The sequence below is a fragment of the Citrus clementina genome, unplaced genomic scaffold (genome assembly GCF_000493195.1).
Source record: "Citrus clementina cultivar Clemenules unplaced genomic scaffold, Citrus_clementina_v1.0 scaffold_2, whole genome shotgun sequence".
NCBI classification, from domain to species: domain Eukaryota; kingdom Viridiplantae; phylum Streptophyta; class Magnoliopsida; order Sapindales; family Rutaceae; genus Citrus; species Citrus x clementina.
Window position 1 is genome coordinate 35155421 of NW_006262688.1, and position 12856 is coordinate 35168276.

The 12856-nt window shown below is 28.8% G+C and overlaps 1 protein-coding gene across 1 annotated transcript; it reads left to right on the forward strand.

Moving 5' to 3' along the window:
* The first annotated feature begins 7698 nt into the window (after window positions 1-7698).
* On the forward strand, window positions 7699-9730 carry LOC18050721 (gibberellin 2-beta-dioxygenase). Its single transcript, XM_006449629.2, has 3 exons — window positions 7699-8329; window positions 8495-8849; window positions 9237-9730. Exons 1-3 carry the CDS (start codon window positions 7923-7925, stop codon window positions 9510-9512), a joined length of 1038 nt encoding a protein of 345 aa, XP_006449692.1. The 5' UTR covers window positions 7699-7922; the 3' UTR covers window positions 9513-9730.
* The last annotated feature ends 3126 nt before the right edge of the window (window positions 9731-12856 follow it).

Sequence of the window (12856 nt, forward strand, 5' to 3'; positions counted from 1 at the left end):
TTTAGGTAGCGTTTACTTTTTAGATTGGATTGAGAATTCTGAGGAGTGGGAATTTTAGGATTGGGAGTGTAAAGTAGGAGTGGAAGTAAGTTGTTTACTTACACTGAAATAGAAGTATGAAATAGAGATCAAAATTTAATTTATGTGTTTACTTTGTCTTGGATTGGGAGTAAATAGTTTTAAATTATAATTTTATCCTTATTTAAATAATTATAATTTTTAATTACAAAACTAATAAAAAATATATTTAATAAATAATATTTATTTTATTATATTTGTAAATTTATTATAATTATTAATATTCTTAATTATGAACAATAAATTATTAATTTTAATATAAAATGAAACCTTATTTTATTTTATTTAATATAATTATATTAAATTTATTATTATATAAAATAATAATATAATATTATTTAGTACAAATTTAATATTTTCTTAGAATAAACTATTTATTATTATTAATATTAAATAAATATAGTACTATTATTTTTAAAATAAATATAATAATATTATATTTATTAATTCTCTATTAATATAATAATATTATTTTAAAATAATTTTAACTTATAATCAATGTAAATTATTATTTAGTTAAATATAATATTATTATTCAAATAAATATAATATTTTTTATTTTATTTTATTAATTATAAAATATTAAATTAAAAAAATAAAAGGGTAAAAAAGGGAGAGATGGGAGTGAATTCCCACTCCCACCTCCCCTAATGGGAGTCCCACTCCTACTCCCCATTCTAAAAATAAATAGAACTCACGGAATAAAAAGAATCCACACTTCTCACTCTCACTCCAACAAATAAACACAACATTAAAGTAACCACTCTCTTTAGGCAAAGCCAATGCTAAATCACGTTGCAAAAGAGTTAAAAGACTCCTATCTTTATGGCTAATAAATTAATTTAGTTTTTCTCCGTCATTATCTTCTAACAAATATAAATAAATAAATAAATAATTTATTGGAGGATTCAAAAAAACTTTTATGAAAAATTAAAAAAGAAAAAAAAATTATAACCTTTATTGACCAAGCTGACTGGCGCACAACGAAAATGACCGATCACAATCTAACAACTTTGGGAAAGCGACGGACTCCAATCGTCCACGTTTCGACAGCCCACGGTTTGTGCGTGTGGGCATAGGGTTAGAATTTCAGCAGGTGTGTAAATATGTGTTTGAAGTTTTTTGAAAGAAGCTGCGGGATTGGACGTCTGAAAATAGAACGACATTTTTTTTTCTTTTTATTTTTATCCCCAAAAGAGGATAAATAATAATGAGTTGAGGGAAAAAAAATTCAGTATTGATGATTCCTTCGTAATTTAATTTAAAATAAAAATTAAAAACAAAAACAGAACTGAAGAAAAGCCATTGTTTGGTCATTTCAAAGCTGAAACAATTCATTGCATGGTAGTCGTTTATCCAGTCCGCTGAAAAGCATTGATATTTTATAATATCCTTTTTCTTTGAAGAAAATTTGTAATGTCACGTGTGTACACAAAAAGATCACACATATGACATATCCTACCAGTAGATAGGGAATCACAGGCTTTTGGCCTAACAGTAAATTACTGCTCTCAAAGATAAGTAAGACAGCGAGAATAGTAATTCGAATTTTTATGGACTTAATTTCTCTCCATTAAAATAAAAAAATTATATAGATTTAATTTATAAATTTTTTTTTTTTATAAAATTTGAGTAGAGTAGAGATATTTTTTATCTGTAAGAATTATTTATCTATTTCATAGAATATAATATAATAATATAAATTTTAATTATATATTTAATTATAAATATCAGAATAATATCTATATTATAAAAAATTTAATGTGTAAGCAGTATTAAAAAAATAAGAATCCCAAAAACGCAATCATCGATTTATTTATTTATTAATTTTATTTTTGATTTTTTAAAAAAAGGAATTATCAAGTTTTCAAACACATAATTCCATGAAATATTCTTTTAAAAAAAATTCCATAAAATATTATACGTGCCATCTTGACAAATTACCGCTACTGTGACTTAGAGTCCCCACAGTTTAGAACTTAGCCCTATCCTATTACAAGTTACAGTAATTGTACCCAAAAAATTTGTCCCACAAATAGTTTTAAAAGAATGATTTTCGTGCTGCCATTGAATCTTTTGAGTTGATCAATGCATTGACTAACACCATCACTGTTAGAGAAAAGAACGTGATGATTCACATCCTCATCTCGATGAGATTCACTATTTTTGTATGGCAACCACTTGTTTTTGCGACCCGTATTCATAGTTGAACGCATCTCGAAGATATGAATTTCATCGTTGAAGAAAATGACATTAACAAAACCAGCATTAACAATTGTCATTGATGTTCCCTTTTAGAAACAGATTGATATGATGACACTAAGAAATGATAAAGCGTGATGAGCAATAATGTCAGGAATAGGATTATTTTGTTAAAATTTTTATGAAGTACTTATATTACATCTCTTATTAAAATAATTTGTGGTGATGTGTCACAAGATATTTTTATATTAAAATTTCTTAAATTATATAATTATGTAACATACGTCAACCAACAGTTATTACTAATAACACAAAAACATAAACAATAAAAATTACATGCGTGTTACTAATAAATTAATATATATTATATAATTACGTATGTTAACAACTTTGTTTCTTATTTTGAAAAAAAAATTGAGAATTACAAAAAATAATTAAAAAAAAAAGTGTGCTTGTCGGTAAAGTCACTGATTTGATTGATAAGTGCAAGGATCATCACTTTTTGATTAAGGCATGTGGCTAAATAATCTCGATTGTTCTCGTGACTTGTACTAGTATTATCTTATCAGTACGACTTTAATCATATGGTAAAATGACTTTAGCAACTGTTTAGGATTTAAAATGCATAATTTTACTTACAATATATCGCTGATGAAGTCGCTGAAACTTGAGGCGTAAAATTATAGCAATGTTATGAGTAAGGGGTCAATTTAGCAACACCGGAAGATCCTAAATTTTTATAATTCCTTCACCACAATCTATGTTTTCATTTTCCTTTTGACAAAACACCTAACAACTTCAAAATTTCATTGACTTAAATTTTAATATAATTATACCGTCACGTATAATGATATAAATATATACCATGTAAAGTAGGCAACGTTACGCGACATAATTAAAACAGATTTAAATGCTTAATCCAACATTGATCCTAGAATTTTACATTAGTATTGTTATAAAAACAATTAATAGGTAACATGACATCGATTAAAATTATTCAAAAGGGGGTTTGGTCATTCATTCGCTAGCCCCTGGTCCCTTCACAGATAAGGAAGACTCTGACTCCCGTAAAGGAAATGTCAATTTCACAGTCATGAGTCAATCTTGCAACAGAGTTTGTATTGACCACTCAATATGCAGATTCAATGCAAGTTTCATTTTCTTGACAAAACATTTCAGCCTTAATTTATATATTTCAGAGAACAAGGCATGCGTCAGTGATTTGTTCACGTCTTGATGTTTCCTTTGCCCCCTTTTACAATATATATATATATATATTTTCTAATATCACTTCCCCACTCCTAAATGTTAAGTTATCATGCACGTTATTTCCATTTCAGACACTGTTTTTTTTTTTTTTTCTCTTCTTTATAAATAAACCTTCAACAATTTCTGCTAACCCCCCAATTAAAATGGTAATTTAAATTATTTAAAAAAAAATATTCAACAAACAATTTTATATGTGGCTGCAAGGCTGCAACCTTCCCCAGGTGTTGAAATTTACTTTCAACTTTTAAGCTGTTAAGAGTCGGTCTTATTTGGCCACTCAAGGTTGGGAGTAGGAAGCAACGAGCAATCTGAGGTTATGTAGAATAACTACAAATTAATAAATATTATCCTAATGATGTTAAGTCTGCGTTCACACGTTTTTGAAGACATATTGCATTCGACTTCTAGATGACAATGTTGTTTCAAAATTTGACTAAATTATTCGAATGTATCGATGTACACAAGTCATTGAAATTTGCTGCCGAGGAGCAAGTAAATGGCCTTCCAACTGGCAACTTAATTAATTATAACAAAATTAAAAAAATACTGCTGCTATTTGTTTATCGTCCTTAACAAGCACTAAGAAAGCGACCAAATTTCTGCAGTTTCGTTGTTTCTTTTTCTTTTAGGCAACATTAATTAATATACACGTTTGATTTGTGGGGTTCTCTTGATCTTAATGAAAATTCAGTTGATTACTTTCTAAATTGATAAACAAATTTGAAAGAATAATATTAAATATAAAAAAGTTATTTAGCTATTAAAGACTTTCTAATTTTTCCCGTCAATTGATTAACTATAAAATCTGGAAATCATATAAGATTTTGAAATCAAAACCCATTTTACAAGAATGAATAAACGAGCCAATGGTTATTAAATAGCAATTCAAGATTCGTGCTCTGATACGCAATATCATAATCAGGATTAAGTTGCCGACTTGTTAATAGACTATGCGGAAATTAAAAAAGTTTCCTAGTTTACTATGTGGATGGATAAGTGAAAATCTTTGTCCGGTGAAATTCGAGATGTATGATCTTATTAAATTTGACCATTTGTCTTCATTAATGTGACATTTCATGGAACATTTCTTTCGAAGTTTTGCTTCTTTGAAAGATCAGTCTCGTAAAGGCAGCACTATTCACTTAGTATCCTAACTCTTGTGGTAATAATTCCAAGAGAGGTTAATTGATCTTTACTTACGCAACATGCATTTACGATTATTTTTTGTTTAAAAAAAAATCCAAATTTTACTATCTTTTATTTTTATAAGAAAATGGTATCATCGTAGTAAATAATTGGTCTGTTTTGATAGATTTACTAGATTCCTATACTAATGAACTAATTGTTGGAAGAAGATTATAAACAGTCACATATTTTAAAAGGCAAGTTTCAACACGTGCCTGCACTTTTATTTTTTAATTTAAACTCGTTTAGTATTAAGGCGTTGTGTCGACTGTTATAAAAAAAATTATAACTACAAAATAAAAATTAATATTTCGGAATAAATATGATTTATAAAAAAAAAAACCTAAAGAATTATAAAACGTTTAATATATAAATATAAAATAAAATTAACTTAATTTTTAAATTAAAATAATAAATATTTATCAAATATTTTATTGTAATAATTTTAAATTATAACAATGCTCTCACGTTTGACAAATAGCACCTTAGTGTTGTATTATTGTTAAATAATGCTAGAAAGAGGAGAGCTTGTCAATTTATAACGGATAAAGGAAGGAAAAAGAAAATTCACAAGTTAGTGATGAGATCTGCTTTCCAATGGAGGATGCCAGATTGCCAGATACAATCAATCACATTCGCTTTTGTATTTGATTTTTTCGGTCAAAACACTTGATTACAGCGGCGTGAGAATGACTTGTTCACATCAGAGTCTACATCAACTTTTTAAAGGCATGAGTAGGGGAATGATTCATTGTTCATAGTTATCTTGATGGTGCCTATATTTCTGTAAATGGGTTTTCTTTTAACTTTAAAATGACATTTTCGATTAGCTATTTAGCTTGGCCGAAACATGTACAGCAAATTATGGGCATTATTGTTTTCCATTTTTTTGAAGCATGCCATTAGTGGAATATCATCACTTACCATCATAGTAAGATTCAAATCTACACGCATCCTCACCACAATCGATATTTGATACCAATTTCGCTTTTAATTGTCTCCTTAAAATAAAGATATAATTCGACTGAAAAAAGGGAGAAATAATTAGGGGGATATTGAGAAAAAATAGTTATTAAATTACTTAATTATATAGTTAAAACACGTGACATATTACGATTTGTTTTTTTTTTTGGGGGGGGGGGGGGGCAGTTCTACCAATTATATCATGAAATGAGTGTTAATTACATTTGTTCGCTTTATTTTCCCCCTCAAGATCAGAGATAATGGAAAATTTTCCACTTCTTTCTTCTTATCACTTATCTTCTCTTATAATCATCAAATCATGAGCTAAATTATTCTCTTAAATACTATTAAGCTAGCACTAAGTTATTATGATTTGAAAATTAATAACTAAACAAAAGTATAAAACAATCCCCCACAATAAAAAAATGAAGTTTTCAAGCATGGTAGGTTTGAAATTTAATTGAAGCCAAAAAGGAAAAAAAGAAAAGAAAAGAAAATGAAAACCGATATCATACCGTATAAATAAAGACACAACTCTAAAATTTTGATGGGTTTAAGGACAAAAATTATTTATAGTTTAGCAATACAAACCTTTTTATATATATATATAAAAGTAAGTTTTTCGTTAATTCACATCAGCGAAAATTGAAAACATTTGATCTTTGCTGGTAGAGTCCAGCCATACAACAAGATTATTGTGTCTTAAAGCTAATTCAGCTAAGGAGTAGGCATAAGCAATACATAATTCAAAGATGCACTGATATTTTACATGTTGAAAATATTTATTGTTACTTTGGATTTATGAGATTATTCATAAAATTTCTGATTTGCTACCTTGCTTATTGTTTACTAAGCTTGCAACATTCTGACAGTCAGTTTCTACAACTTTAGATTGAAACTCTGTATTTTTTACTGTCTTAAAATCTCGTTTTACAGTTTCAACTGCCGAATATTTAACATTTTCACCAACTTAAATTTGCTGAATTGCTGCAAACACAAACCATATTTGATAAGCATATCTATCGTGAAAGACTCTTTATCTTGTAATAGGTAAACATTCTCATAATTTTCCTCTAAATTTAAAATCATTGCTATTTAATGAAAATCTTATTATGCAAATTGAAAAGGAAACCTATCGTCCCAAAAAAAAATAAATGAAGAAACATAATTACTGAATTTTTCACAACGCAAATTGAAAAGGAAAATATACATTAATGAAAATCTTGTCATGGGACCAGAAAAAGAGAAATATTTAATGAAATCTTTATCTGCAGCATCGTCAATTGACCAAATATTTTTTGAATAATTTAGGTAAGGTATCAACATCTTATGTTCGGATGAGAAAGAACCCGAGGCATTGTAACCTCTTTTAAATAAATAAATTCTTAGATATAATTTAAAAAATATATATATATAATAATTGGACTTAGTTTAGTCTAGCTCATCTTAGTACCATCCGCACATCAGCAATGCTCATGCAATAAATTAATGAAAAAGGAAAGCCAAGGAAACAGAATGTGAATCATCACGCTCTCAATGTCAAAACACCTCGTGGTATAGACTTAGTAATTGAAAGTGCAATTAATTGACTCGTTATGGTCAATGGAACGATACATCGAGGAGCAAAGACATGGGACCCCACAAGCCCAGATTAAAATATTATATATATACACACACATATTATTTTTCTTTGTTATTTTCATATTAGATTTTTCACTCTTACGTGTGTGTATAATTATGATTCTCCCTTAATCTGATTATGTCATAAATAAATAATTTAATTATTAATTAATAAATAATAAAATAAAAAAAATTAAATCTTATTCCTACACAAACATTAAAAGATATGTAATAAAAGATTTTAAAAAACTAAAAAGAAATCAGATATCCTTTTCCGTGTGTATATGTCTAAATTTAAAAAATAAAGAAAATAAAAAAGAAAAATCAAAGGATTTTAAGGCCCTCGATAGCATAAATACCAAGCAGACGTACAAAGCCAGATGGCTCGTCTTTATAGTTAGTAACGCCTCTGTTCTGTTTCTCCCCATCTCCCTGTCATTCATGCATTAGCAAATCCTCACCCATTTAAATTCATCATCACCCCCACTTCCGAATTTCTCATCAACCCCCTTTCTCCTCTGTCTCCTCTCTATGTGCTTTTGTGTTTTCGGTTTTTCATAACAAAAAAAAAAAAAGGAAAGGAAAAGAAATTAGAAGTAGTAGCCATGGTGGTTCAGTCACAGCCAGCAGCATTAGACCCTTTATCAAATTTAATCAAATCATGCAAGCCGACGAGTCTGTTCACAGAAATTCCTGAAGTAGACCTCACGGACCCTGCAGCTAAGACTCAAATAGTAAAGGCCTGTGAGGAATATGGCTTCTTCAAGGTTGTTAATCATGGGGTGTCATTGGAGCTCATGAACAAATTAGAAGCTGAAGCTGTCAAATTCTTTAGTCAGTCTCAGTCTGAGAAAGACAAGGCTAGCCCTCCTGACCCTTTTGGCTATGGCAGCAAAAGAATTGGCCCTAATGGTGATGTTGGTTGGATTGAATATATCTTACTCAACGCCAACCCTCAACTCACTTCCCACAAAACTCTTGCCATTTTCCAAGAACGCTCACAGAAATTCCGGTATAATAATAACAACAACAACAACAACAACAACAATAATAATAATTCAACAAAGCCACCTCTTTTCCTTGTTTTTCTTGTTTGGTTTTCATTAGTTTAATATTAAAAGTTTTGGACTTACATGTGTATGGATATGGTGTTAATTTGGTGGTTGTGTGTATGCAGGCGTGCGGTGGATGAGTACATAGTAGCAGTGAAGAAAATGTCATATCAGGTAATGGAATTGATGGCAGATGGGCTGAACATAAAGCCAAGGAATGTGATGAGCAAGTTATTGAAAGATGAAAGGAGTGACTCGTGCTTCAGGCTGAACCACTACCCGCCTTGCCCAGATCATCAACTGCAAGCATTGAGTGGTAGAAATTTGATTGGGTTTGGGGAGCACACTGACCCTCAAATTATTTCTGTCTTAAGATCGAACAACACATCTGGCCTCCAAATCCAACTCAGAGATGGCACTTGGGTTTCAGTCCCATCTGATCAATCTTCTTTCTTCCTCAATGTTGGCGATGCCTTGCAGGTAAATTAATTTTGCATTACTTCACTTTTCTTCTCTCTCTTTTCTCCCCCTTTTTTATTATTATTTTTTTTAAAATTGAGTTAATGGACTTTTTGATCTCCTTAGTTACTGTCTTTTATGGGCCTCTTTTTATGTTTTTCCTCTATATCTCTCCAAAAGCTAAAAGGTTTATTACTTATTAGCCACCTAGACGTTTTTAGAAATTATAAAATATTTTGGGTGGTAAAGTTACTTCTCTAATTTCTATGATGGCAATATTTTTAATGAATTTTATTATTATTATTATTATTATTATTATTATTATTATTATTATTACTACTACTTCTACTTTGTTTTAAGGATTGTGATTTATTATTACTGATGTGGGCATGGGCTTGATTGATGCAGGTAATGACTAATGGGAGGTTCAAAAGTGTGAAGCATAGAGTGTTGGCTGACACTAACAAATCAAGAATTTCAATGATATATTTTGGAGGGCCACCTTTGAGCGAAAAGATAGCGCCTTTACCAACTCTATTGGCAGAAGAAGAGGAAAGCTTGTATAAGGAATTCACATGGTGTGAATACAAAATGTCTGCATACAAGTCAAGGTTGGCTGATCACAGGCTTGGGCTGTTTGAGAAAACTACTGCCAAACGATCTGGTCAAATTTCCCCAAATTAGCAAATATTAGGGTTTTTGTCGAAGTTTTAAATAGGTTTCAAAAGTATGGACAAAACTTGCCACAGATGGAAAACAAATAGGTGGTACTTTTTTATTTTATTTTTCAATTTCTTCCTTAGTTCTTAAATGCAACCACTACCACCTATGTACTATTTACGCAAGTTTCTCATCTTTATGTATAATACACCGTTAAATATATTATGTTATCTTTCCTTTAATCACCGTAAGTTTAATGTTTCTTATAAAAATGATGCTGCCTGCTGAAGTGTCCTTTTAATTGGAACATTCCCATTTCTACACTATTTTTATTCTTTTTTTTTTTTTCAAAAATACATTTATCGGTATCACAACATACAGGGAATACTGAAATGTTTGTGAGACATGACTATTTTCAAATTATAACACATTCTATATAGTGGTTTTTTTATTCGAAATTTTTAAGTGCAGGACACTTTAAGAAAGTTTTAAAATCACACGATTTTAAAATATTATGAAATTAATACTTTAAAATATGAGTATTATGAATTTTTTTCACATTTCAAAATTTTAAATTGAAATATATATATATTTTTTCACACCCGATTCAATTACCAAATCAGTTGTTTTGTAGCCGCTTGAATATGAGTTCAAAGCAGTTTGCTCTTCCTGTTGTATTAGGTTTTAGAAAGATATGGAATGAGAAAAAATCAAATTAACTTTTTAGTCTCCAACTTCATGTTGCTATTATAAAATTAGATATATTAGAATTTTTAGTCCCACCTAAGATGCCACAAGCAAACAATATCATACAAGTAGTAAGCATACAAATCGATAGGGAAAAAAAATCAATTATAAATCATCGATTTTAAGAAGCATCCTTTATTTTAATACCTTATGGATCAAGCTAAAGCATAGAAATATTAATATCAATATATTACAAGACAAATTAAATTGCATTAAAATGGAGTTTTTCCTTGTTTGATCTTGACTCTAGTGGATCCCTGATTTCAATATGTATATATGTATGTATTTATATGTATATGTATGTATTTATGTGTTTGTATATATATATCTATACACACACATACATATGGGTGTGTGTGTGTGTAATTCTCTAATGATGATATCTTCATTTGAAAAAAGTGAAATTGTCACTAACAAATAAATAAGTACATATTTTAATATACTAACAAATTGCATTAAAATATGTGTTTATTTGTATTTCAATAACATCTTTATTTTATTAAAATGAGAATGCACTCATTAGAAAAAGGGAATTTGTGCGTTTGTATGTATATGTATGTGTGTCTGTGCGCGCATGCATATATATTGAAGTTTGTATATATATATATATATATATATTGTCTGCTAGTAGCATCCTTACTTTGTTAAAATAAATATGCTCTCATTATTATATATATAGGTATTTCTCCTAACAAAGTATTGTGATTTTTATCCTCACATGGTATGATATAGAATTGTTAATTGTTAAATTAAACTGGCATTGAAGTATTAATTATGCACCATACTTGGTGCCACAAATGTTCACCTTATCAACCATATACTTTATAACTATTGTATCATTAAAACTTGGGGGATTGTTAATATTCCTCTTTTGAAATTATTATATCCCACTTATCTCTTTACCGTTTTTATAATATTAAAAAATTATGTGTCACTAATTTTTTTTAAAAAAGTAGGGATAAATGAATTATTTATTTGATAATTTATCTTAGAAATATAAAATATATGTTTATTATAAGAAAAATGTTTAAAAAATAAAAAAATATAAGAAACATATCTTATTTTAAATTTTTTTTATTCACACCAAAACATATATTTTCTTATTTTTAGCCTTTAGATTTTTCAAATTAATATGATTTATTTAATTTATAATAAGTATAAGTAAAAATATATTTAAAAATAATGATATTTCTGTAAAATTATATCGTTAAAGAGTGATTGGCAATTAAAAAAATAAAAAAAAAGTGATATATACTAATTTTTATATGAGAAAAACTGACAACCTGACTTGAAATTTACTGGAAGCAAAGTCCCAATTATCGCATACGCCCGTGCAAAAAGATGCGCGTCATTTTTTTTGGTTTTTTTTTGGGCAATTACTCAATTAGGTGTCGCTCTTTCTAGACATAATGGGTTATGGAGAGAGGGAGGGACAAGCTAAGCTCCACATCCTCGTTCAAATAAGAGAGAATGCTGAGCTGATGACCAGATTCTGAAAATGAAAGATTTTACTTATTAATGAAGATTGAAGAGCTTTAGTGCCCAAGTCTTTTCATGAAGAGTTTGTATTGACTAACCAACTGGTGTTTTACCATCTCAATCCGACATTTCAATTTATGATTCGGCATTCCATTACCTCTTCCAATAAATGAGATGGCATTACAATCCACTAATTATATGATCAGTAAGTATTAGCATTTTTTTTTCTAGCTCGGTGATCATCGGCATTATTGGACGCATTTTTGTAATGACATTTTTTCAATTGATTGGAAGTGTCAAATATAATAGAGGTCAGTGTTCTAGTTATTATTTACTGTAGAAATTTAGGATCTTTCATACTTTTAATATTTCAGTCCAAAAGTTTATGAGTATAGTTTAAAAATTTGAACTTATCAAGAGGTGAGATCTTCACCTTAATAAATAAGAATTTATTTATCTCTACTTTAAAATATAGGAGAAAAACCAGTGCTCTCTCCGCCGATTAGTACGAAAGGCATGAGTAGTAATCAGCAGCATATAAATTGCCAATTGCCTCCAACAATAAGTTGATATTATCACTTTTCAATCATCCATACTTAGATAAACTCTTACTCTTATAAGTAGCTTTCCCACTTCAAAATAATTAATCCGAATATATACATATATATATATATATATATATATATATATATATATATATATATATATATATATATATATATATTTGAAAGTATTGAGACGAAATGGTAATAATAAATCGATCATTTGGTTAAATAAAGTTAGTTGATTCTTTTAAGGGATAGGGTTCGCTATATTCCCCTGATTTAGTGCTTTCACTTGTTATTTTTTATTTTAATAAATGGCTCCTTTAATCGAGGTTTTCTTCAAAAAGAAAAAATAAATAAATAAATAAAGTTGACGCACTTGGTGTGGAGACTATAGTGATGAACGATTGATAAATTTGGCACTATGCTTAGTAGCAAATGGTTGACATATTCAATGTGCAACAGGAAAGTTTTTTCTTTTAAGTCTCTCTGATTTTATACTGTTGAATATTTGATTAAAAAAAGAAAACTTTCATGTTTTTCACTTTTACTCCACAGCTCCGCTTTATAGTCTGTGGAGAAAAAGCACAATTTTTG